This window comes from Mauremys reevesii, linkage group 4, assembly GCF_016161935.1.
Source record: "Mauremys reevesii isolate NIE-2019 linkage group 4, ASM1616193v1, whole genome shotgun sequence".
Taxonomy (NCBI): Eukaryota; Metazoa; Chordata; order Testudines; family Geoemydidae; genus Mauremys; species Mauremys reevesii.
The window spans coordinates 125,008,359-125,035,294 of NC_052626.1; the positions used below are offsets into that span (position 1 = coordinate 125,008,359).

The 26,936-nt window shown below is 51.0% G+C and overlaps 1 protein-coding gene across 2 annotated transcripts in view; it reads right to left on the minus strand.

Moving 5' to 3' along the window:
* Positions 1-4,849: 4,849 nt before the first annotated feature.
* Positions 4,850-26,936, minus strand: part of LOC120404735 (myosin-11-like) — a 30,012-nt gene continuing 7,925 nt past the window's right edge. The window contains exons 2-5 of one of the 2 annotated variants that reach the window (XM_039537683.1): positions 21,446-22,053; positions 20,600-20,753; positions 18,737-18,857; positions 4,850-13,419 (exon numbers count right to left, since the gene is read on the minus strand). In XM_039537683.1, coding sequence (XP_039393617.1) covers positions 13,160-13,419; positions 18,737-18,857; positions 20,600-20,753; positions 21,446-22,053 — 1,143 coding nt within the window. In that variant the 3' untranslated portion in view covers positions 4,850-13,159. The remainder of the gene's footprint in view (positions 13,420-18,736; positions 18,858-20,599; positions 20,754-21,445; positions 22,054-26,936) is intronic. The other variant, XM_039537684.1, reaches the window with a different exon arrangement.

Below are 26,936 nucleotides of genomic sequence, written 5' to 3' on the forward strand. Positions count from 1 at the left end.
TCTGGTTCCTGTCCCAGCGCCTCAAGACTGAGACATGATGGGGGCAGGAAGGGGCAATGGCTGAAGCAGAATGTGCTCCAGCTATTACCAGCAGGTGGACAGTCCCTTAGGGTGAACCTACACTGCGATAAGAAACCCACAGAACCAAGTCTCAGAGCCCATGTCAGTTGACTTGGTCTGCAGAGCTAAAAAATTGGAGTGTAGGCATTTGGGCTTGGAGATTCTCCTCCCTCGCACGCCATGCAGTGTAGACACACCCCCAAGGACCAGAGCCAGTGGGCATAGGTCAGAGCAGCGCTGAGGCTCAGACTCAAAGCTGTACCTGGCTCCCTGACAGCCCTCCTCTCTGGTGTCAGCTGGACATGAATTAACACTGAATACAGCCCACTGTACATGTACCAGGACAGGCCAGCTGCAGAAAGTCTACTTGCTTCACCCACCGGCCGTGCTTCTATAACTGTGTGTATAACGCCCAGGGACAGAGCCTCAAGCCCCAGCTCCCCTACACTGACACGCCAGTACAATGTCTTGGCTTTCCAATGCACAAGGGCAGGTGAGGTACTGGCAGCTTTTCACTGAAGTGCAAACAGACCCTACAGTTTTCCCTTCCCATGAGAACCCCTCTCCCCTGATCCAATAGGACACAATTCTCTTGGAGCACCCAGACTTTTAGGGCTGGCCCTTGCCAACGAAGGAGAGGAATGGTTTCAGATGGTCCAGAGGAGGTGGATGGAGCGAAGTCTGTCTAGCTGAAATGAAACTGAGCAAAGGAAATGTTTCCTGTTGTAGCAGCGAGATCTACAGAGCAAGGAACAGATTCCCACGTGATGTGCTGGAAGGTCCATTGCTTCAGTTACTTATGACTGGTCCAGTGAACATGTAGGAGAATATGCTGTCGGAAACCTCCTTGCATGGGCCCCTAGGGCAGTCGTTCACTAACCGGTCCATGGAACCCTTGCTGGTGGTCTGCAGAGAGCTGGCTAGTCCCACAGATCTGTCTCTGCCTCACCTCCAGCTGCTTTCATTGCATCAAAGACCCTTCAGAAACATTGAAGCTTGGAGAGGATTTATTTATCCATGTCAGCAATTGCTGCCATTGCCAGAGGGACAGTATGGGACTGGAGGTGGGAAGGGAGAGGGGCCACGTGATTATGAGGGAAGCGTGGTTGGTAATGGAGAGGAAGGGTCCAAACTGTTCACTAAATTGTAGGTTAGCCTATGGACAAGTCTGAGAATCCCTGACCCAGAGAATGCACCAGACAATCTATGTGATCATTCCAGTCTCTAAACCAAGATCTTGGAGCTAGATCCTCAGCTGGTGTAAACAGGTGCAGATTTATTGCAGTCAATGGATTCATGGTGATTTGCACCATCTGCAAATGTGGCCCTGTTCCACACACCAGTTAAGTTGCTAAGCAACAGTTTGTTTTTGCCTATCGCATTATTTACAAATCCCAAGCAGCACTTAAAAAAAAAATCAAGGAAATGAATACTTACACTAGCCACATAAACACATTTCACTTTCTAAGCATAAGGAGATGCCTATTTCAACACAACAACCTTAACTCTGACACACAGAACAGTAGGGGTTTTATATTGCATTATCTTTGTTATCCTGATCTCAAAATATCTTCTCTTAAACGTGAGCCTTATAAAATATTAGTTAATGCGTTTAATTGACTGACAATATGTATTTTTGCTAATATACTTTTGTTTCTTGAGAATACCACTGCAGTTTAATATTGTTGCTCTATAGTAAAATTATGGATTTAGGTGGACTTGGCATTTGACACTGATCAATCTGTGCCATTATCATGTTATCTTTATAGTTCATATTTTCTTTTCAGATGTGTTGTCTTTATATTTTGAGAAAATATTTGGGGTCAGAGTTAAGGTGGTGGCAGAAATGTTCTGTGCTTCCAGAGGAAATCTGGTAGCCCAAGTTTCCAACCCCAAGTTATAGTGGGGCCAAATGAGATATCTTCAATGGCATCTAGTTACAGCTAACTGGAGAGGCTGCAGGCCTCACTGAAATGTAACGTGCAAAGAATGTTTCTTCCCTTGGCACAGCTGATGTAAGGGCTAAGTGGCAGGGACACTCAATGTGGCAAGTAAAGCCACAAGACCCAGTTCAGAGGCATTTTAAAAAATAAAATTTACCTTCCACAATATCAACAGGCTCAAACTTTCCTCAGTTCCTTTCTTCAGCAACTCTGATTACCAGTTGAAAGCCAGGGAGTTTTATAGAGGGCTTCCCTACCCAGAACCCTTTACAAGAGCTTCACCCAGTCATACACAGCAAAATTAGACAAATTAGAGGATTGGGCCAAAAGAAATCTGGTGAGGTTCAACAAGGACAAGTGCAGAGTTCTGCACTTCGGATGGAAAAATCCCATGCACTGCTACAGACTAGGGACCAATTGGCTAGGCAGCAGTTCTGCTGAAAAGAACCTAGGGGTTACAGTGGATGATAAGCTGGATATGAGTCAACAGTGTGCCCCTGTTGCCAAGAAGGCTAATGGCATTTTGGGCTGTTGTAGAGGGGCAGACTCACCCCTGCGGCGCCTCCTGCTGGTGACTTCTGGGAATTAGCTCGGTTCCAACTCTGGAGTGACCTCTGCAGGCCGGTGATCCACCTGTCCTCTGGTCCCTGTGTCCCTCCCTGGACCCGGTGCCCTTTTACCTGAGGTGCTGCCCCCTGGCAGTAACCCCTTTCTCTCAAGGTCTCCCCTCCCCAAAGAAACCCCGCCCACTATTCCCACCTCCCCTCAGTATAAGGCTACTGCCAGTCGTCATCTAGCCCCACGCCCTGGGGCAAACTGCAATATCAGCCTACTCATCACTGGCAAGGAGGGCTTGGACCTGCTGCCTTAGCCTACCCCTGGGCTGCCCTCTGCAACCCCCAGTACCCATTGGCCCAATGCTAGGCTGCAGCCTGGGGCTTTCCAGGCTGGAGCTCCCCAGCGCCTCTGCCTTTCCCCAGCCCTGCTCCAATCAGGTACCCTGTCTCTAGCTCCCTGCAGCCAGGCCCCTCTCCCTCTACAAACAAAGACTCTCTGGCTGCCCTGACTTCTCTGCCTTTATAGGGCCAGCTGCGTCTTTTTGGGGCGTGGCTCCAGCTGCAGCCACTTCCCCCAATCAGCCCAGCCTAAAAGCCGCTTTCTCCAGCCATAGCCCCCTCCCAGGGCAGGTGGGGAGGTCCACCCCACTACAGCTGTATAAGTAGGAGCACTGCCCAGATTGAGGGATGTGATCATTCCCCTCTATTCAGCATTGGTGAGGCCTCATCTGGACTACTGTGTCCAGTTTTGAGCCCCACACTACAAGGAGGATGTGGAAAAATTGGAAAGAGTCCAGAAGGAGGCAACAAAAATGATTAGGGGGCTGGAGCACATGATTTATGAGGAGAGGCTGAGGGAACTGGGATTGGTTAGTCTGCAGAAGAGAAGAATGAGGGGGGATTTGATAGCTGCTTTCAACTACCTGAAGGAGGGTTCCCAAGAGGATGGATCTAGACTGTTCTCTATGGTAGCAGATGACAGCACAAGGAGTAATGGTCTCAAGTTGCAGTGGGGGAGGTCTAGGTTGGATATTAGGAACACTATTTCACTAGGAGGGTGGTGAAGCACTGGAATGGGTTACCTAGGGAGGTAGTGGAATCTCCTTCCTTAGAGGTTTTTAAGGTCAGGCTCGATAAAGCCCTGGCTGGGATGATTTAGTTGGGGATTGGTCCTGCTCTGAGCAGGGGTTGGACTAGATGACCTCCTGAGGTCCCTTCCAACCCTGATATTCTATGAAAATCCTCCAAAATAAAAAAACTGAATTGTAGTCTTGGGCATGTGAAAAGACTCATCTGAACCTGACCTTAGGTGCTCAATGAGTATTGAGGACAGCTGGTTCTACTGACACCAGAACTCAGCTAGAGTTCAGGGTTAAAGGAATAAGTTAAGGAAACACAATTAAAACTGTTAAATTTTCTTCAATCCGTTGCCTTCATTGCTGAAAGCTCGAGTAGGATGGGCAGGTTAGTCCCATGTACAGTTCTTACCTCATCTCCTGAGGACTTGCAGCTGTGGAGGCCTGAATCACAGAAATGAGCAACGAAAAAGGCCTATTAGCTTCCCTTTCTCAGAGTTCCCTGCAGTGCATTAGCCAGAGTCGTAAGGCCGGAGAGAAGGGGTGGTGAGAGTCCATCTGTGGGAATTAAACCCAGCTCTGCTGTGGGATAGAGCACTGGCTTAGCCTACACAGCACTTCATGAGAGGCAGGGGGTATACTTAAAAGGTGGCCAAAGCCATGTTACTGGACTATTTTCTGAACACTAGGAGGTACCAGGTAAGATTTCAGGGCCACAGAAGCTCTGGCTAAAGGGAACCCACCCCACTGTCTGACCCTTCTGAGGGACTCCCATGGCTAGTCACTAGCATGGCAGCTAAGATAACCAAACCCCCTGGTCCCTGAGCAGCTCACGTGGTGGGGATGTGGCTTGATAGGTGGAGGCTCCAGGATGGGTAACACAAGGCTCCTAACCCTCCCCTGCATTCAGAAGTCTGACCATCTGCAACCAATCTACTGGAACAGCCATCTGTGGTGCCATCCTGCCTCCACTGCACAGAAAATGCGCGCAACTTCTTGTGGTCTTAACCCAGACTTGGCCAACTCAGGTCTCCCCCTAGGACAGCAGGGGGCAACCCACTGCCTGACCTCTATTCCCACTGAGTACAGGTGAGGGGAAGGACTTTTCCGTGAAAGGTCACCACTGATCCTGCTTTGCTCATCCCCTAGAGGTTATGCACTGAGCACAGGGTTCACTTAGCGTGTTAGCCAGAGCTGAGTTAGAGTCAGTGAGTGCAATTGCTTTTCGGGATGCTCCCCCCATTCAGCAGAGCTGAGCTTGCATAGTGCCTACACGCTGTGGTTTGATCAGTGCAGGCCATCATGCTGAGCTTGCATTCGGCATTGAGTTGTGCAATCAGCTCCGCATTGCTTCCGTAGTGCCTGATGTTCGCCGTGCACTAGGTCTAGGAGACGCTGGACATTCGTCAGAGCTGGGTTTTTGTGGTGGCTGGACGTTGCTGTGGGATCAATCTCAGGCTATCCTGCACCTTAGTCACAGCCAAGTTTCCCTGCTGTCTGGACATAACCATGCAATCTGTATGATGAACACTGTCTTAAACCACTGAACGTGCAGCAAAGCAACACAGAGCCATGAACATGTGCCGGTGTAGTAGCCTCTGTGCCTCCTGGGTCATGCTCTCTGCTGGCATTCCTGAAGTGGTCACATCCCACCCTCCTCTCCCAGGTGCCCCGGCACAGGAACCCAAGCACTGCTTCATCCACACCTCTCCTCATTTCTGAACCCAGGTACCCAGCTCTGTGATTTGCTTTGTTTGCTGCAGAATTAATAGGAAAGCTCCCTGCCCCCAAACATGTATTCCTACATTACAGGCAGCTTTGGCCTGTGCTGATGTTATTAAGCCAGTGAGTTGCTGCAGCTTCCAGGCGTCGCTAGATAAGCCGTGTGAAAGCAGCTCCCTGAGCATTGCCCCATCTGTGCCGACACGTTTTGTTCTGCCCTAGCTGCATGCTGAGCTGCCTGTAAATTAGGCTTCACTGTTAACTTTGGTCCCGTGGCCATGTCGTCGGCAGGAACAAAGGCCACTGCTCACCACGCCAAGGCAGGCTGGAATGAAGTAGCAGCAGGTTCTCCGATGAGTGGCCAGATCAGCCTAGCAAGATGGCCACACTGTTTTGCAGCGAGCTCAGTGGCCAGGTGCCCATAGGGAGCATCTCAGAAGGGCTAATCCTACCAGCTCCCGGAGCAGGAAGATGAAGGGATCAGTCATGCCAGGAAACACAGGAATTTTGATAGGTAAATGCCTGGAGAGGGCAACAGAGGGAGTGTCTATAAGGAAAGGGAGCGTCTATAAGGAAAGGGATGGAATGAAGGCATCTCTGTGGAGTGAGGGATGGAGCCAGGAAGAGCAGAAGGGGATTGAGGGGAGATTGCAAAACCCAAACTACGAATGTTTGCCAAAGATGGTGGGTTGGGCTTTGACTTTGGTTCAGCACAGGCCTTGTCTGCATCCAGTTCCCACTTACCTGATCTGTTGAACTCGGGGCATTTGGGTAGATGGTTCTGGGCCCTCTGCCCATCTCCCACAGAGACTGTGATTCAGCAGGGAGGCAGAGGAGAGAGTAAGAGAGAGGAGATGGGTGGATCTGCCTGCAGAGCAGCTCCCACTCCCATGTGGGGCACCAGTGTGGTCTCACTGCTTCCTTCTGTGAACTGAAAGGAAGGATGGGGGTGTCCTAGGTTGGTGCACAGGCCCTAGGAGTAGGGGTAAGTCCAGGACTCCATGATGCCCCAGAGAACCCAGCAATCCAATGGGTGAGGTGACCACACTATTCCTCCGGTTCATCTCTAAGGAGAAGCTCACTGTGGGTGCAGAGAGATGCCTTGACAGAGGAAGGCTGCAAAGCTGTAGTTGCTCAGATCCCAGGGGAAAGGACACAAGTGTCTCTCGCTGTGAAGGCCTACAGCCCCCTCCAGTCAGAAACACCCTCCAGCTTGGCTGTCAGGACCTTCACGCACCCAGCAGTGGACTGGGCCTCACAAGATTTGGGTTTTAGTTCTGGCTCTGCTCCTGGGTGACCTTGGGGAAAATCACTGCCCCTCTCTATGCCTGCCTCCCATCACACCTTTTCTCTGGGTTAGCTCTTCAGAGCAGGGAGTAGCTCTCCCCAGCTTTATGTACAGCCCCCAGGGCTGTGGGGTGCTGATCTCCATGGGCAGTAGGTTGGAAGGGGTGGAAACTTTTGAAGATGAGTGTATGGGAGGCGAGAGATAGGCAGGACTGGGGTCCTTCATTGCAAAGAAGGGAACTCTAAGTCTCCAGTTCTAGACAGACTGCTGGTGCCCCTAGCACTTCCAGCCGTGGTTTCAGAGGCCACCAGGCCCCTCGTCACTATGTTCTTGCAATTCACAGCCCTTATTAAACAGGCCGAGGTAGTTACACTCTATAGGCCAACCAGGCACTTGGCTCTGTTCCTGGAATTCACACCTTCCATTAAGGACTCCTGGGACCTGGCAGGGCTTTGCTTGGAATGGGACTATTTCTGGGGCCTTCCAGCAGAGCTGCTCTCCTCTCCCAGACATGGAGACCCAGGTTTGGAGCCGCACTTACACTGGGGGAGGTGCTAGTTGAGATTTATTCATTTACAATACAACTTTCCCATCATGTCCCAGAGCCACCAAAACCAAGAGGCAACACTAATCCTCTGGGTACGGGGACGTGCATATGGCTAGCATGGCCGGAAGGAGGGGAGTTTGGGTTTCCTCAAGGGAAAGCTTGGGCAGCAGGAGCTGGGCCGCCGCTTTGAACACTAATAGCATCTAACTCTCAGCACAGGAGGCTCAAGGGGACCCACCACACTTCCAGCTTCCACCAGTAAAAAACTAGGGCTTATCAGCACTCTAAGCCAGCTGTGGGGTTGGAGGTCATACACAGGGACACTAATCTGCATTTCTACTTCTCCCATTGAGGACACACTGCAAGTTCCTGCTTGAGGGGCAGGTCAGGCTGTAGCTGGCTGCTTGTTTATCACCTCAGCACCATCCCCTCTTCTCCCTGGAACAGAACAGAGTCTGGAGCTGCCAGAACTGGCACAGCTCATGTCCAGGAAGCGGCTACCTGACCATGAATTCCTCATACAGGCAACCCTGGGATAAGTAACAGGCTTTTGCTCCTCTTTTCAGACACTGATAATGCACCTATCACCCTGTTGTCTAAGAGAGGACTCAGGAGACCATGAGCAACACCAGCATCCCCAGCTATGCCCAGCTGAAAGAGGGGTCGTAACCCCAGCTGAGGCCCCCCACACACACGATCTATGATCCCTTCCCTCATTCCTCACAGTGAGAAGAAAACTAGTCCCTAGAGTCCACCACCACTGTACAAAAATAAATAAAACCACCAGTCATTTGGCCCAGGAGCTAGGTGAGCCGTCACAGGGTAACGTGTGTGCCTCTGTAGCATGGATGCAAATCAATAAAAACACAGCGCAAGATGCCCTTTGCCAGTTCCACTTGACAGCTGGCATCTAGCTACTCTTCTCTCTAGCACAGTGCCTAGTCACCTCTTATTTTAAAGATGACAGCATGACAACAGATCTCACCCCCAGCTCTGCTGAAAAGCAGGCACACAGCCTGCTCACATGTGGGCACAGATCAGAGAAGTGCTACTTAATGTCTGTGGCACAGGAATGGCTTGCACAACTCTATCCACCTAGGAAACATCACTGAGCCAGCCAAGGGCCACGTGCAAATCCTTTCCAGATGAGAGGAACAGCTGGAAGGTTGATTTGTGGAGGTGTCTCCTCCTCTTGGAAGAAGTGGCACTGTTCTTGCATTTCTGAATTCAGCAGTGCTTATTCTGAAAAGCTAAGAGTTCACCTGCGACCTGAATCACACATGGTGGGAAGGGATCCAGTTTGCAGAGTGTGAACTAAGACGCAGGCTAGCACTGTTATCAGGCAGCAATAGCAACTGGCAGCCTTTTGAGGCAGATGGAGCAATATGAGCTGAAGGTGACTAGAACCCTGCAAATTGGTGAATATCCACTTTAAATCCGCAGATATCCACGGACCCTTTTTGCTGATCACGCATGGATGCAGATCAAAATGTGGTATCTGAAGCCCTGCAAATACCTGCTTTATAGCCGCAGCTGCAGGTATCCACAGATCATTTTTGTGGACTGGATGCGGATACCAATTTTGAATCGGTGCAGGGCTCAAAGGGGACTCAGGGCGATGCAGGCAGTTATTTCAGAAGAGAAGCAGTTTGCTGGCCATACAACTGGTATTATCAATGCTGAGCTCAGCTTTGCACTACGGGTACACAGCAGTAGGACAGCAACCTCTTTACGCACTCAGCAAGAGCCACATTCAGCCTGCTCCTGTACCCCAACTATACAAGGCCTGATTCAATACAGAAATGTCTAGGTACTTGGCCCTTACAGCAACCCTGCCACGACAAGAACCTAGGTGTGCGTCAATTCTCCTCTCGCACCCCTTTACATCAGGAGCACCCCCACTGAGGACAACCGAGTTCCTGGCATACGGCAGTACGAGATCAGAATCAGACCCACCCTAAGCAGCCCAGCCCTTCACTTGGCTGGGCAATTGTAAGATGTTTGGCTGGCTGGCTTCAGCCCTTAACCTATCTCAGGCCCAGTTTGCAGCCACATAAGTCGAGACAAAGCCAATGGGAAGCACAAGCTAAAAACTGGCTCAGAAGGAGAGAGGAATTTGATGTACATGCAGCAGCAGCTCCCACAGCACAGGACTTGAATACAGCCAGCTCTGCTGCATTCGGCTAGTGACTTTAGTTTTCTCTTAAATGTAAAATGGAAACAGACCCACATCCATTAGATATAGCAAATGCAGAGACATTTAACTTTTGGGTTAGATGCTGCCTCGAAGGATCTGTGCATGGACAAGCCTTGCACCAAAAGCAACTTGGCATTTGCCTACACCCAGCCATTGTACTGGTTCATTATGGTTACACTGGTGGAAGACTGTGTGGGGTGGGAGCATAGGCACTGGCATCAGCTTAAATCTGGCTTATAGGGGTTCTGCTTGCACCTGCAAGTTAGTTTTTACTGACCTAGGCTAAATGGAAATGGAACACAATCCAAAAAACCAGAGGGTCTCCACACCCAGCCTGGCACAAGAACCACCACCCAGTTAGTTTCTTAGGTGCCAGCTGGGCCCTAGGAGAGGAGGGTTTTAAAACTACACCAGACTTACCCTGCTTTTTATTCAGTACTTGCAGAAAAGCTTCAGCAAAGGGCTGTGCTGGCCTCGCCAGCACGAGAGGAGCCAGGAGTCTGATCGGAGCCAGGCTACATACGTGGACATTGTAGAGCAACTCGGAATTAACGTTAAGCCAGATTCCATGTTCCCCACAAATGGGAAAACTCCGTCAGCTGAATGGGAGGCTTGCTTTGTTAAAGGCCCAAGTACTTCACCCTTAGGCAGGGGAACCCTATGGCAGGATGAGCATGATGCCAAGGAGGGTGGCTGTGGCCCCAGAGGCTCTCAAGCCCAGGAGAGGATTGATGGTTTGCATACAGCGCTCCCAGTTCTGACCCACCATGTTTTTTCCCCACTCCATCCCACAGAGCAGCACTCCGCCATTTCAGGGAAAGCGCTTCCATTTTGCATGAAGCCATGCGAGCCCACACCTGAGCAGAAAACCGGTTTAGAGCAAGGCACGCTGGGGATGAGGCCAAATATCGCACTGCCAACAGAGATCCACCCGAGGGAGGTTTTGGTATGTGCCCATTTGCTCGGTTTCTAAAACAACTTTGGCAATTCAGCACTTGCGGCCTCCTGAATTGGCAGCCAGCTCCGTGCCAGAGGCTGAAGCACACAGCCCACAAACCTCGAGGCCTCCACGGGGCTGAGTCACAGACGCGATTCCTGCAGCTCAGGCACGAACAAACAGCAGCAGCTCCTTCGCCTATGGATGGCTGCAGAGCAGCAGTTTCCCACTGGACAGGGGAAAGTCTGCAGCTGCGTTAGGCACATGGAAGCAACTGGAAAAAACCATCATTTCCTGTCCGACACTGGAGGCATTACATGTTTTGCCCAGAATCCCACTCCCCCACTCCCTTTCTCCTTGGGGTCCTCAGGCACTGTCAATACACCCTCTGCTGAGGAGGGCTGAATACACACATGATCAGCATGGGTGCGAAGCAGCATCAGGCACTGCTCAGGCTCCCAGATCCCATTGCCAGAAGTCACTTCAGAGTCTTAGTTGTGTCCTGTAGCCTGTCCTCGGAGTTCTGATGTCCCCACTCGCTCCGAGCAGAACATGCTGCTTTGGCACCTTTCTCTGCCCTCCGACAGCCTGAAGAGCTGAAGGGCCATTTGCCATCCCCCCACATCATACGACTCTTAGCTTGAGCTTTCAGTGCACCACCTCCTTTTCTGCAGCCAGCGTCCTGGTGAGCCGGGGTAGCAGCAGTCTTGTCAGCGCTGTTCAGATGATGAGGCAACGCTAGAATGTTCTGGATCCCCACAGGACACCTCAGGCATTATGGGAAGGCATCTGCCATGTGTCCCAGCTGATGGCACCAAGTGAGCTTAGAAACAGTAATTGGCACTAGAGATGGTTGTTGGAAAATAGATTCACGCACACAGAAAGTTTTGATTTTTCCCACCAAAAATAGATCCAAACCCCAAAATATTTTGTCTGGTAAATGCAGCCTCATATTCCCTCTCTTTTATAGGCTGTACTCCCCATACAAAACTGTAATTTACCAGAGTGCATCCAAGCAGTCTATAGAGGAAAATGGGAACAGACATCTGAACTACAGCTCCCATAAGGCAGGGCAGCACCATTTCCAAATCACAGTGTTTCAGTTTGCAGAATTTGCTTTTTCAGGGGAAAAAAAAAAAATCTCTACGGTTGCCTGCAGACAGCAGGCATCGCTTGGTACTTTACAAAGGCCAGGCGCAGAGGGCAAGCCACCTGCCAATGTGTGGCAGAGATAGGAACAGAACATGGATTTCCAACATCCTAGTTCTGTGCTTTAACAAAATTGTCCTTCCTCCTTTCAGTCAGTGCAGAGTGAACATGTGGAGGAGAAGAAGAGGACAATTTAGGCAGATTGTCTCCTCTGTGCCTCTAGAGTGGAGCTATCCTAGCACCCAACTGAAGTCACTCCAAACCCCCACTCCCACATCAGCTGGTAATCTGGGGAACACTCCATTTTCTTTCTGACAAGAAGCAGCCTCTGTGTTCTGATCTTCAGCCACAGAAGGCACAATGCTCAACCCCAACCCTGCCAATTTGAGACCCACGCATCTCCATGGGGTACATATGTAGCACCAGCTGAGAGTCTCTGTACCCACCACCACCGGACACACAACCTCCAAACTAGGACTACAGGGGTGGCATTGCACACACCTCCCATCTTTGCAAGGTGTCTCATGGTGGACCCATAACCTGCTTTGCAGGCCCCTCTCCTACCCTGGAGCCTGCTGTGTTGAGAGCTCCAGTGCATCTTCCGGGGATTGGGGATGGGGGGGGGGGGGAAGGGAAGAAGAAAAAAGAGAGTAGGGCAGCAGGTGTATTGGGCATAGGTCAGCAGGCTTGACAAACCATTAGCAGCCTCCAAAGCCTTCTTCTGAGAGAGTTGTACACATTAAAATACAGCTGCTTCCCTTCTGCAGAATTAGGCAGACAAGCAAGCACACCTGGAGCGGTCTGAACACTCTGGTGTTTCACTTGGTGAGATCAGAGGTCCAGAAAAGGCTAGTAGTCTTAGTCCACCTTGCAACGCCACAAGAAAGCTTAGCATGACTGTCCATCTCTTCCAGGGTAAGGCTCAGAGTACGAGAAGCCATAGCTCTGCGAGGGATGAGCAGCCCTGACTAGCAATGCCCTCTGCAGTATAGGCAAGCTCACACTGTGCCAGGAGAAACTGGCTCAGCCAGGAAATTCCAACTGGAAATACACACACAGGTAGTCCTACATCTCTGGTAGTTTGGCTGCATCCTGCCATTAGCATCATCTCTGCATAAGTTTTAAACACGTCTGACATGCAGAGCACTGGGTAGAATCATAAATGGGCAGCAGGAGAATATTCCAACTGTTGCTACTGAAAATAATAAAACAAAAAAACCCTAAATAAAGATGTTTACAGGCCAACTTTGCAGACCCAGGTGCTCAACTTCCCTCACCATTAGCCGTGTGGTGCATCTTTTCGTGCGAGTGTGCCGCACATCTGCAGATGCAGCGTGGCTGAACGCACACACGAACAGCTGCACATGTGCATATAGCTGGTGGGCTCAGTTTAGGCACTTAGATTTGGAAGTTTAAGACAGATCTTGTCAGCTGCACTTTCCAGGAGCCTTCGGCAAGGCCTGGGGCAGCTCAGCCTGCCATTACGTGGGGGTACACAGCTCCCAAGAGAAGGGCTATTAATTGGGATCCCGTCTACATGGACTCCTTGTAAGCTGTAATTACTTTAAAGAAAACCAAAGCAAACCACAGTTGTGTCCAAGGAAAGCAGATGCCACCAGCTCAGTAACCCCTACTCCCCCTGCCCCAGCTGCTTGCTCCAGGGGCCGCATCACAGCTTTCCATCTAGGCACACAGCATCCAAGAGACCCTGGCACTGGTCAGGGACTGGTTGCCCACGCTGGCGATGTGTATTTTGAAGCCAGAGTCCGTGACGTCCACAGCTCTCACCGAGATGCCCACGGAGCCGCGAGTGCTCAGCCCCACCAGCCCCAGCATAATTGCGGGCTGGGTCGGGACACGGTGCGGGAAGCTGACCTCGCGCACGCGCGGCCACCCACAGCCGTCCTCAGTCTCACAGCGGGTCTGTACTTCTCCTGAGAGACCTGACGGGGGCAAGGGAGAGAGAGGGGAAGCAAGAGGTTAGTTTCCTTCCCCTTCTGTTGAGGGCATCAAGCCAGTCTTCCCACTGACCCAACACGCTGTCCCATTACACACTCCATTTCTGTATATCCTCCGTCACCATGAGCGGCAACCCATAACTGCAGAGCCAGAGTTAGGTAGCTCAGAGACCGAGCTGTTTACACCATCACAGCTGTACCATGCCCTGGAGGAAGGTGTATCTGGGATACACAGTCCCGCAGCTTTAAATTCCCACCAGTCCACCATATTAGTCAATGGCATTCCTGTGCAAGGGGGAAGAGGAACTTTAGGGCAGCAGGACTGTATCGTGCTCTCTGGTACGGGGCATAAGCATTGCAAAGCCCAGTGTGCTCCACCCTCAGGGGACTTCTCATTTTTGCAGGGACTGGAGATGGCCACTGCACATATCACAGTCAATTTCAGTGCCCTCCAGCGAGTCTCAGCGAGCAGAGATCTACCAAGAGACTGCAGAGATAGGAGTCATTTAGCCTGGAGAAGCACCACAAGGGGCTGGAAGGTGACAGCCCTGAGCAGAGATCTGGTATTACAGCACAAAGTCATGGGAATGCTTGGCACACCACAGGGCAAGGAACATGCCATCACTAGAGATGAATGCCTGCTCCTCCAGGAAAAGCGATCAGTGCTGTGACAATTAGAGGCACTCCTCATTAAGGCACAGTGACATGTGGCACATTCTCACCAACTAGTGTTCCACGGGGAATGGGAACCACAGCATCAGGGAACTATGCCCAGAGTGGAGAGAGGATAGGACAGGGGATGGGACCCCAAGAAAAACCACCCAGGGAGAGGTATCAGGAGTCCAAAGCAATTCAAATCTGCTATAACCAGGGGGTCTGGAGTCGCAAGCTCTGGCTGTAGCCAAATCCAGAGCAGTAACCATAGGCACCACAGCCACTCCCCACTGCTCTAGTGTGACAGGGAGACCCAGTTACATTGGTTAGGGTCTCAGGTCATTCCCTGGCTGGGTGCCTGGGAGAGGAACATTCAGCCCTGAGCGGGCAGGGAAGGCAGGCAGATGGCAGCTCCACAGGGAGCAACGTTCAGCTCTACTCAGGTGAAAGGACCCTGTAGGGCGAGGAAGCCCTGGACTCGGGGGAGAGCCTGCCTCAGGAGGGCAGAGACCCGTTTCTGCTCACCATGACGTGCTTCCCTTTGGGAGGCAAGAGGAAAAACCACTTGCATGGCTGTTCTCAGAGGTTCTGTGGTACAGAATAGGGCACTTCCCCTCCACAGAGAACCCCTTACCCCTGCCAGGTATCTGGAGAAGCCCCTAAGGTCTCATTCAATCAAGACCCTTCCTGTCCTCATCAGGATTTCCAGGGACTGAGATCAGATTTGATTTTGTAAAGAAGCCTCCATGCTGCCTTCCCGTGCAAACAGCTTTGGGGACTCGCAGTCCTACAGTGCCCCCCTGTGGATATTACTGAATAACAAAATTTAGCTGCAAATTTGGATTAAGATATATGGAATGTCACTTGTCTCAGATGGTTCAGAGACTCTTACCACGTCCCGCCCCACCCAAGCACACTGTCCCTGCAGGCTTTGCCATGTCTCGCTCACCACAGCTGCTCATTGGCTCATAGACAACTGGGATAAAAATGTTCCAGGCTAACTGCAGCTGCTGCTCTATTGGTGCCAGTGTCTAATCCTTTGGGGCAAAGTGCATTCAGCCAGTGCTGTCCTGCAGCAGTGGGTTCCAAGGGTTGGTTACACACTCCATGAAAATTCCTTGTTAGCTATTTTAACGTGCGCTGCTTCTGAAATTCACTGGGGAGTCCCCTTGTTCTCTTAGCATGCTACCAGGTAACTAGGAGGCTGATGGACCTTCTAGCTCAATTATTATTCATGTACCTCTATCATCAATTCTCCTTCCCAAAGGAAACAGTCCTAGGGACAGATGCATCCCAGGAGTGACCCCCCACTGACCTCCATGGACTTACACCAGGCCAGGCTGCCCTTTGCTCTCCAAAGCCTCTGCGCAAACACACGAGGCTTCCAGTTACTTTGTTACCCTTCATGCCAGTCCCACACAGAGGCCTTTCACCCCACGTTGGGTGAGAGGTCTACTATGCTTCCTCCTGCCACCCGCAGCTACCACATTGAGGTGCGCCTGGCACCCTGATGAGGGCTGAAGCAGCAGCGGCCAGCCCACAATCCTTCCTCACACTCAAAGCCACTGATGGCGTTACCGATCAGCTGTGTGTTCTTGGGGAACCAGGGCGCAGTACCCAGCCTGACTCACGAAAGACCCCGCCCCCTAGCCTCTCCTTGAACCGAAGCCAATCAGAAGAAAAACTTACAAAAAGCAATGAAAAGGCCGTGGGAGACACACCTAACACCCCACCCACCCCCCAAGACAAGGGGGACAGGATTAAGGAAACTCCCCTAGCCTCATTTTCATTGAGGATGGGACAGGGTGGCATCCCCATTAGCATACAGAATGGAGAACAGAGATTCCAAGGCAAGAACCCCACGGAATTCTGGGACCAGAAAAGCAGGGAAGCACTGCATGATGGAGGATCTCTGCTCCAGCTGTTAATAAACCCACACCTGCACACACCCAGCTCGGCAGTTATCAGACCAATTCTAGTAATAAATCATAGAATCACAGGGTTGAAATCATCCCAGCCAGGGTTTTGTCAATTTGGGCCTTAAAAACCTCTAAATATGGAGATTCCACCACCCTCCTAGTGAAATAGTGTTTCCTAATATCCAACCTAGACCTCCACCACTGCAACTTGAGACCATTGCTCCTTGTTCTGTCATTTGCTACCATTGAGAACAGCCGAGCTCCATCCTCTTTGGAACCCCCCTTCAGATAGTTGAAGGCTTCTATCAAATCCCCCCTCATTCTTCTCTTCTGCAGACTAAACCCCAGTTCCCACAGCCTCTCCTCAAAAGTCATGTGCTCCAACCCCCTAATCATTTTCATTGCCCTCTGCCAGACCCTCTCCAATTTGTCCACTTCCCTTCTGTAGTGGGGGACCAAAACTGGACACAATATTCCAGGTATGGCCTCACCAGTGCCAAATCACTTCCTTTGATCTGATGTTAATGCTCCTACTAATACAGCCCAATATGCCGTTGGCCTTCTTGGCACAAAGGGCGCACTGCTGTCTCATATCCAGCTTCTCGTCCACTGTAATCCCCAGGTCCTTTTCTGCAGAACTGCTGCTTAGCCAGTTGGTCCCCAGCCTGTAGCAGTGCATGGGATTCTTCCTTCCTAAGTGCAGGACTCTGCACTTGTCCTTGTTGAACCTCATCAGGTTTCTTTTGGACCAATCCTCCAATTTGTCTAGGTCCCTCTGTATCCTAGCCCTACCCTCCAGCATATCTACCACTTCTCCCAGTTTAGTGTCATCTGCAAACTTGCTGAGGGTGCAGTCCATGCCATCCTCCAGATCATTAATGAAGATATTGAACAAAACCGGCCCCAGGACCGACTTTTGGGGCACTCCACTTGCTACTGGCTGTCAACTAGACAGCGAGCCTTTGATCACTACCCGTTGAGCCTGATGATCTAGCCAGCTTTCTATCCACCTTATAGCCCATTGATTCAATCCATACTTTAACTTGCTGGCAAGAATACTGTGGGAGACCGTATCGAAAGCTTTGCTAAAGTCAAGCTATATCACATCCACCGCTTTCCTCATATCCTTTATTGGTATCCAAAATAGTGAAGCTCCCTAATTGCATTGTGAGCTCCCTCCAAGGAACACTGCCCATAGCCAGGAATGATCAGTTCCCATTGTCTAGCCTGAACAAAACAACTTTGGTATTCTCCCTTGAGCCAACAGTTTACCCATAAACAAATCTAGTGTTCTCCCTTGAACCATTGTTGTGTCCCTACAAAAACCCCTACCCATGGCTCAAGTAAGTGCTCTGAAGCCTGGATCCAATATCTGCATAAGTTCCATTGGGACTTCATCTTCTCCTGACTGATCATGCTGGGGCCTCTGCCTGTCTCCAGCACTCTGGACCCTCGGTACCACCACCACCTGGGACCCTCGATCAATTCAAGCTTCATGGAGTGGTGAGAACCCACCTCTCTCTCTAGGTGTAGCCTTCTGACCCTGACTTGTGTGATCAGTTATAGTTTTCTAAACTTGACTTTTATAATCAAATGTAAATTAGATTTAATATCATCACTGTTTTGTTTGGCTTCCCTCGTATGGTTATTACCTGGCAATAAATAACTTCCATGATTAAGCTGGTTGCTTCCCTCTCTTTCCCCACCCTTGTGGGTATTTTTTGGCGTCCCCATTCGCTTTGCAGCAACGCTCCTCATACCTAAGCTACAGATCCCTGCAGTGCCTAAAAATTCTTTGGGGTTTGCTCATCACATGGGTTCCTACCTGGGACATATGAAGATGGCAGCTTGGAAGTGCTGCACGACCCAGTTGAGAGAGAGCGTGAATGAGTGTGTGTGTGAATGTGAGTACGAACCCGAGTACGAACCCAGCCCTGGGGAACCAAGGTCCTGCAGGATAGTTCCATTGGAAGGGAACTTGCAGCAGGGAGAAGCAGAGCTCCGTGTGAGAACACAAGTGACACAAGCAATACACTGATGGAATTACAGAAACCCCCCCCCCAAAAGTAACCTTAATAAATGAGGTTTCATATTCACCCACAAAAGCTCATGCTCCAATACATCTGTTAGTCTATAAGGGGCCAAAGGACTCTCTGCTGCTCTTAATAAACAAGCATACCCAAAAGTAATAGACAAATCTGGTAACAATGGACACGTGCAATGGGGACCTGCTGCACAAACACCCTGTTAGACAGACAGTGATGGGAGCAGGCACTGGGACCCAGCGTGGGCTTAAGACAGATCTCAGCATCTTCTGTGCTAGTTAGAAATCACTCCAATTGGGTGTTTTGAGGGCAGGGGGTAGGTTAAACAGAGCCTGTGCAGGGACAGCCAAAGGGGCCTGCTGGGCTGGTGTCAAAGCTCACGGACAACACGACTGCCGCAATAACAGTGCACTCGATGGTCTATGGACTTCTTCCCCATCCCGTGCCCGGGGGCAAACATCCCCCAACCATTGAAGTCTGCACAAGGTTGAGCCACCGAGCACTGGAAGAGAAGAGACCCAATTGGCTTCCATCTCTGGTTCCCAAGCAGCATGCAGAGAGGTGCATGCACAAGCCCACCTGATGAGCAAGCAGAACACGCGGCAGGGGTGGCTCCCAACGTCGTTCAGTCTGTGGGTCCCCCCTAGCCCACCCCCATGCTCGAGGAAGGGATTTTGCTCTTACACTGCTGCAGGCTGGTGCCCAGGCTGCTCTCCAGATTGGCCATCCCAAGCTTTAGACCCTGCAGCTGCTGCTCCACTGCACCAGAGAGCTGTGTGTTCAGACTGACCATGCCCAGCTCCACCTGAAGAAAGAGAGGAAATCCGGGGCATGGGACAGACTCTTTGCTCCAGGCACAGGCTTCCTCAGAACAGTGCACAGTGAGAGGCATGGTCACAGCCACATGCTGTGACCTCCCTGTGGGGCTGGGAGCTACCCCAGCTTCCTAGCCAAGGACATGCGCCTCTCGCCCTGCAAGGGGCTCTCACACACCCGTGTATGTGGTTGCCTGGATATTCCCTGCTTGCAGATGGCACCGCTGGAGAGTTCCACTTCCCGCAGGGTCCAGGGAGGGGCCAGGTGAAGGGCTTTCTAGCAAAGCGAACGGCACTGGAGACTGAAATCCTCTGCTTTTGGTTCCAAGACCTGCACATCCTCCTGCACTGCAGGGAGCAGCACTGCCCACATCTGCACTCTTAGGGCTCCTAAAGCCCAGTTCCGGCATTCCTCCTCACTGCAGGTATTTGCTTTGGTGGGTTTAGGCCCAACCCAGAAACTCACGTGACTAACTGTACTGCAGATCCCCCTCCCCAAAGGATATCCAGGTACTGAGCTGTAAAGCTCCCCCGCATCTCCACACCCAAGAGCTGAGAAATTCTGCTGGGAAGTAAAACCAGGGGATTCTGCTACCAAAATAACGTCACATTCCATGAGCCCAGCCAGCTCGCTACAAACCGATAAACCTCCAGAGCCCAGCGCGGAGCTGTGATGCAGAAGCCCTCACTTGTGCGTTCTGCAGGACATGTATCATCAAGACCCATCTCTTTGGATGCAGCCTGCCCTACACTGCCTGAAGTAACAGCATTTTACAGTGATCACAGCACATCAGTTGCATTCATTTTTAAATCTGCAATTCCATGTCTGTCCCCCGCATAGGCGAAGACTCCATGGGTGCTCCAGCCTGGGAGCATCCACCAGCAGGCAGCTCCCCTCTTCCTCCTCTCCAGTGCCTCCTGCCAGCCCCGCCAATCAGCTCCTTCCCTTCCTTCCCAGTGCCTACCGCCTGCTGTTCCACAGTGTGCGGGAGGCTCTGGGAGAAAGGGAGAGGAACAGGGATGAGGCATGCTCAGGGGAGGGGATGGAAGGGAAGGAAGAGGTGGGGCGGGGATGGGGACTTGGGAGAAGAGGGCAGATCCTGGGGCGGAGTGGGGGGTTGAGCACCCCCTGGGCCTGGAGAAAGCCAGTACCTATGTGTCCCCCCTCCCATCCTCCAGCCCTTCTGAGATCGATAGCCAGGCCCGGCCTGTTCTCATGGGCAGCTGTTTCCTCTCACCCTTCATCATGTAATACGAATCACGCTCGTTCCTCCAACCCCTTAGACAGCTTTGTATCTCATCTTTGAACTCCTATGACACCCGGCCAGCGTCTCCCCCAGCTCTAACAGGACAGTAGAACACCAGAGTTACAAACCAACTGGTCAACCACACCCTCATTTGGAATCACAAGTACACAATCAGACTGTACAGCAGAGTACTGTGTTAAATATAAACTACTAAAAAATGAAGGGAAAGTTAAAAAAAAAAGATTTGGCAAGGTAAGGAAACTGTTTCTGTGCTTGTTTCATTTAAATTACGATGGTTAAAAGCAGCATTTTTCTGCTGCACAGTAAAGTTCCAAAGCTGTATTAAGTCAGAGTTAAGTTGTAAACTTTTGAAAGAACAACTTCCATTCCCAAGGTGTTCGTACCTCTGAGGTTCTACTGTACTGCTTGTTCCTCTCCCTAGGCAACAGTGGAGTGACCATAGCATGGTGGCCCGGAGTCCTCACCTGAGTCACATGGCCCTGAAGAGCACGAATAGTTGTTTCCAGCTCTGAGATCCTGCCCTTCAGCTCTCTCCTCTGGTCAGCAATGCTGTGCAGCGCCTCATTCACCTGCTCCTGTGTGGCTGATCTCTCCATCTTCAGCTGCTGGATCTGCACCCTGGAAGGCCAAGAGAACAGAGTCAAGACCCACGGGTCCCCATGGAGCTGGCTCACATGCCACTGGGCGTTCGCACGCTGAGTGGCTGTCTGAGATACAAGCCTCCAGTGAGTGCAAGGAGGAGGCAGACTGCTTTCTAATGGCCTCTGAAGAAGGCTACAGTTCACTCCAGCTCTTCATTCAGCTGCACAGGCTTCAGAGTGGGCTAGCAGAGCCCCAGTGACTTGTAGTCTGATTGCTAGGCTGTGCTGAAGCTTATCACTGGATCTTCGCTGCTGTTACCCATGCTAACTAGATTAAGCTAGCGCCAGCATAGCCACCCAGTTTATCTGCGTGTGTCCCAAGCGATGGCGTGAACGCCACCTCCCTCCAGAGACTTCTCCAGGCAGGTCTCTCTGTCGGGAAGCCTCTCTTGTATTCAGGGCAAACGCTCTGCTCTGAACTGTATCCCCTTGATTTTAGCCATGTCCCCTCAACAATGCCACACCTGCTTTGCTGTTAAGCCCTTCAGATCTGGCACATAGCTCTGCCCTCTGTGATGAGGGCTCTGCAGGGCTCCACTTGGCCAGAGATGTTCAAATCCCATGCTCCAGGGCAGGGACCATTTGTACTGCACCTAGCACAATGGGGCCCAGCCTCTCAGCGCTACTGCAATACACGTAACAAACATCAGCCTCAAGTGGCCATCATACCGGAGGTTCTCCAGCTGCTGAGGTTCAGAGCTGTCGCTCCTGCTCTGATTTGCTGCCACTTCCTGCAGCCCAGCCAGAGCCTTGCTGTTCTGCTCCAGCTGCAGCTGCAGGGCACGTGCCAGCAGCGTGGTGCGGTTGAGGCTTCCCTCCAGGACGAAGGTCCGGGCTGAGAGGGAGCCAATGTCGTTCTCCAATCTCTCGCCAGCCACCTTCGCGTGCTCTGCTTCCTGCTGCATGGCTTGCAGGCTATGAGCCTTCTCTTCCAGGCTTCTCTGGGCACTGGTGAGGGAGCCGGTCAATGAGGCCACGCTCTGCTCCAGCCTGGAACCCGACGACAAGAGCCTAGCCACCTCTTGCCTCAGCATCTCCAACTCGGTGGTTCTCAGCTGCTCCAGCTGGCTCTGCAGCTCAGTCCCGGAGGGGAGCTCTCCTCTCAGCTCGCTGATGGCCTGCTTCACTTCCACCTGGAAGGCGGCAAGCTTGCTGATAGGGTCAGAGGCCACGATGCGCTCAGCAGCGGCAGAGGCTCGCTCCAGTTTCTGCCTAGACAGCATCTGGGCCAGCTCCAGGTCAGAGAGTCGCCGCTCCAGCTCCGCTGTGACAGACAGCTTGGAAGGAAAGAGAGAGACAGTGTGAGGAGGGTGTTCTGGGACCTGGGGACAGCCAGAGAGACGAGGCCAGGCCTGGGACACCTGCCACTGGCCACCAATAGGAAAGGCATGGGGTAAAGCCTCCTCAGTGGGAAGAATGGGTTGAGACAGAGAGAGAGCGCGAGAGCGCGCGCGCAGGGACAGGAGGAGAGGAGACCCCCATCCTTCCAATGGCAGCCAAGTCCTGAGAGGAAGAGGAGTAACAGCAGGCACCACAGCACCAAGAGTCTGCTGCCGCTGCCCCTGCCCCTGCCTCCCTCCAGTCACAGCAGCTGCTCATGAACAGCCTCTCTCTAAGACCTAGGCCGAGAGAGGTCAACCAGAAAGTGAGGCATTTGGGCCAGGATTAGCCTGGTCCTAACTACAAGGGTAGTAAGGGTTAATCGCAGGCACTTGTGTGGGTCCCCCAACACCACAGTATCCGAGCACGTCACAGTCTGTAATGGATTTGCTGTCTCACACACCCTGGGTGGGGGCAGATGGGGCACAGTGGGGAACTGAGACACAGATTTGCACCGGTATTAAGTACCTAAAGGTGCAGAGACACACCTCGTGGGGTTCAAAACTCCAGCCAGGCACCTCGCCTGCTTCAGGAGCTCTTGTGAATCCCAAGAGGCGCCTATCTGACCCTTGAGGTGTCTAAGTACTTTTGCTGATCCGGCCCTGGGACGTGCCCAAGATCAAACAAGAAGATGGTGGCAAAGCAGAAAACTGAACCAGGTCATCCGAGTCCCAGGCTAGTGCCTGAACCACTAGCAAAGCCAGCAGAGCAAGCTTAACTGAGAACCAGAAATTTCGAGAGCAACTTTGGCTGCGCATCTCAACTGCAATGGCTGGCTTGCTGCTGCCAGGGTCACGTCCCTGGTTACTAGGAGCGCCTTAAAAATTATATATAGCTTGCAATGAGGATTTTGCAAGTGTGCGTATGTCTAGATATCAAAGCACCAAAATGCAGTAAGGGCCACTTCTAGGAGCTTTATTGATCCTGTCTGCACAACATGGGGATCCACTGAGCACACACTAACTCTGGCAGCCAGCGTTTTCAAGAGAGTGGTGACACCTTTTGAAAGCCAAATCTCACACCTCACCGACTTCCTGCCAGAACTGGGGGTGCTCGGCACCTCTGAAAATCAGACTTTGGTGTTTCAAGCTGGGTACCCAAAATGAATGTGCCGCTTTTGAAGCTTTGGCTCAAAACATCCCATCACAACATGCATTAGACCAATGTCCACCCAGGAAGGGTTCTCTGGGGGCCTCTTCTACAGTTGTTCCAGAGTCACAGGCAGGGATCTGGAGGGGTCTCTGCAGAGCAAGTGCTCAATGGAGCCATCAGCTTAAAACTTGTTTGTAAGCAAGTTCCTTCATCTCTACATTTACAGCCCCTTAGAATGATCATTGGACGTGACACTGTAAAAATCCAGTGCTGCCCCTACTTCCCTCCACACTTGGATAACAAAACAAACAAATAGAGTCAGTTTTGCTTTTACAGGCCACGTCTTTTCAGGCTCTCCCCAAGGTTACATTTGGTTCCCAACAAGCAGGGAATATTTAGACATTTAAAAAGGGATTTTTTTTAAATTGTGAAAACATTTTACAAAACTAGACAAATCAACTAAACATCAAGCCAGATTTCAGTGTGTCCAGCCATAGTACAAACACCCTGCAGCCAGCCAGCCTACCAACCCTCCATTTTGGGAGGTGTTAATCCACAATCTGTGCCACTCTCTCTCTGGTATTGATACTGAAAGAAGCAACATACAACAGGCTTCAAAAAAAGATGCAAATAAAATACAAGGGGCTTCTCAGTCAGGAGGCTGTAGCTGCTGGGACCAGTACACAACATTCAATCTCAGGTTTCATTTACAGGGTTTAGGATTATACAGGGCAAATCCCAGAAATGAGCTGCAAAAGATTTTAGCAGCCTGTCATCACCCACTAGACCAAGCTACGGTCTAATTGTAGGCTCTAATGGACTCAATTTTTTCCTAAAATAGAACTGTCCTACCTTAGCACAGACATCTATATTACCATCTTACAGAGCTGAACACTCATTAAAAGCAAACCTGTCAGGAAAATCAACAGATTTTAGCTGGCCCCTAGGATGCTTGCTGCTCTTTGCTTCCGTTTCAAGGTTCTTGTGTGCAAGCAGAGGCTATTCTCAGGGCAGGAGCTGCAGGAAACAAACACTCAGCATTAATGGGGGAAAATTGAAAGGACGTCAAATAAAAAACCCAAAAACCTAAACTATTTTTAAACCTGCTATCACTACAAACAGCCAGGAGCACCAGAACCAGGGAACTCTAGCTTTCAGTGGGCTGATTTTAGCTATAGATAAAGTGCTATCAGCTGCACAGCATTTTGTTTAGGTGGGTCAAAGGGAAAAAAAAAAAAAGTCCTTGCTTGCTAAACTGGAATATGAAGACTTCAGTGACAGACAGGGAGCACAGGAGCGGGTACAGTCCTGGAGAACAGAGCTCTTTAGTTAAGCAGTGGAAGTGCATTTTCCCCCCCCCCGACTAATACATCTCAGTCCTACCCTGCAGGGAACTCCTCTGGGGTTCGGCCGCCTGGTGGTCTGTTGAGTTTTCAGCCACTACGCAGAAATTGCCAGCAAAGAGGCCAGTTTAGGGAGTCTACCTTGGTAAATTCAACGTGGTATCCCAAGGCCTTGCTGGATTCTATCGGGCAGATCTGCCCACCAGGTCCTGGACTGGCCCCCCTCACACATATGTGAAAGCTGAGAGCTGGCAATCACTTCCAGTCACTATTGATTGAGAATGGAAGACACTGTATCCCGTTACCAAACTGGCTAGTCCTTCCTGCCAAACCAATAATCTGTCTGTCCTGGGGTCATAGATCCCCCCCCCCATCCCAACTTTGCAGATGACACTAAACTGGGAGGAGTAGGAGTAGGGATCCTATCCCTACCCTCCAGATACGCTGGAGGGTAGGGATAGGATACAGAGGGACCTACACAAATTGGAGAATTGGGCCAAAAGAAACCTGATGAGGTTCAACAAGGACAAGTGCAGAGTCCTGCACTTAGGACGGAAGAATCCCATGCACTGCTACAGACTAGGGACCGAGTGGCTAGGCAGCAGTTCTGCAGAAAATGACGTAGGGGTTACAGTGGACGAAAAGCTGAATACGAGTCAACAGTGTGCCCTTGTTGCCAAGAAGGCTAACAGCATTTTGGACTGTATAAGTAGGAGCATTGTCAGCAGATCGAGGGACGTAATCATTCCCCTCTGTTCGGCATTGGTGAGGCTTCATCTGGAGTATTGTGTCCAGTTTTGCGCCCCACCCCACAAGGAGGATGTGGAAAAACTGGAAAGAGTCCAGCGGAGGGCAACAAAAATGATTAGGGGGCTGGAGCACATGACTTATGAGGAGAGGCCGAGGGAACTGGGATTGTTTAGTCTGCAGAAGAGAAGAATGAGGGGGGATTTGATAGCTGTTTTCAACTACCTGAAAGGGAGTTCCAAAGAGGATGGATCTAGACTGTTCTCAGTGGTACCAGATGACAGAACAAGGAGCAATGGTCTCAAGTTACAGTAGGGGAGGTTTAGGTTGGATATTAGGAAAAACTTTTTCACTAGGAGGGTGGTGACGCACTGGAATGGGTTATATAGGGAGGTGGTGGAATCTCCTTTCTTAGAGGTTTTTAAGGCTTGGCAAAGCCCTGGCTGGGATGATTTAGTTGGGGATTGGTCTTGCTCTGAGAAGGGGGTTGGAGGAGATGACCTCCTGAGGTCCCTTCCAACCCGAAGATTCTATGAAACTGCTTCTGGTAACACTGCAGAGTGCCAGTGCAGAGAACAGGCTTTCAGATTAACAGTTCCTGCCAGCTGGCTCACTTCTCCTTAGCCTCCAGCCCTCTCAGAAAGGAATTCAAGAGGGGGCTGCTGGAGCAGTGTTCAGTCAGTGACCACTGAGTTATCTGCTAACTAGGATCAATGTATAAAGGGTTATTACCCAAACCTTACCCACAGCAGGACAAACTGCCTTATTAAATATTTAACTAGCAAGGGAGGCGAGTAGCCCTGTTGAGAAAAGACTGCATTGACAGAAAGAACTAGAGAGCAAGTGAAAGCCCCGTGGACAGGTCAGAAGTCAGCTAGCTTATCTGTTCCCCCGCCCTCCCCCAGCATGTTACTGTGACTGTGATAAGCATGCAGGGATGGAATGTAGAGTTATGTAAGGGAACAGCAGCAGAAGTAGCACATCTGGTGTTGATTTAGGACACTTTTGTGCAATGCGTGTTTCTAAATAAACAGGAACTCTTATAAAGGGACAGGAAATTCCTCCGAGAACCTGCACTAGCCCTTAAAGAAAGGCCTCAACAAATCTAAACAGCTGAAGGCAAATGCTTTCAGTGTCCAGACCAGAGAACTTAGTTCATTTTAGTTACATTCAGAACAGTGCAGCTGGCTGGAAAGTTACCAGTACTCTCCAACCGCAGAGAGGGGTCAACCCACCACCATACAGAAGTCTCTAGTAGTTAAACTAGGGAGACCACAAGTCAGGATTGAAGGATTTTAATCCCAGCTCTAGCACTCCATCTAGCCTTGGCCTGAGTGACAAGGGGCCACTGATTTTGGTGGGGGGGGGGGGCGATATTAGAGCTGAGAGGTCTCAAGTTGGGCACCAAAAATCAGTGGCCACTTGGGAACACATTGTTCTAGCCCTTTCCCCAGGTATAATATGCTACGACAGCAGCCCAGAAGCACGTTGGGCTGTGCAACAGGGGTAGGATACCAGGAAAAGTGAATGTGAACGGAGAATTGTAGGTGCTTACTTACTTAAAATGATGGACCACTTTGGAACGGATTATGTGCCAA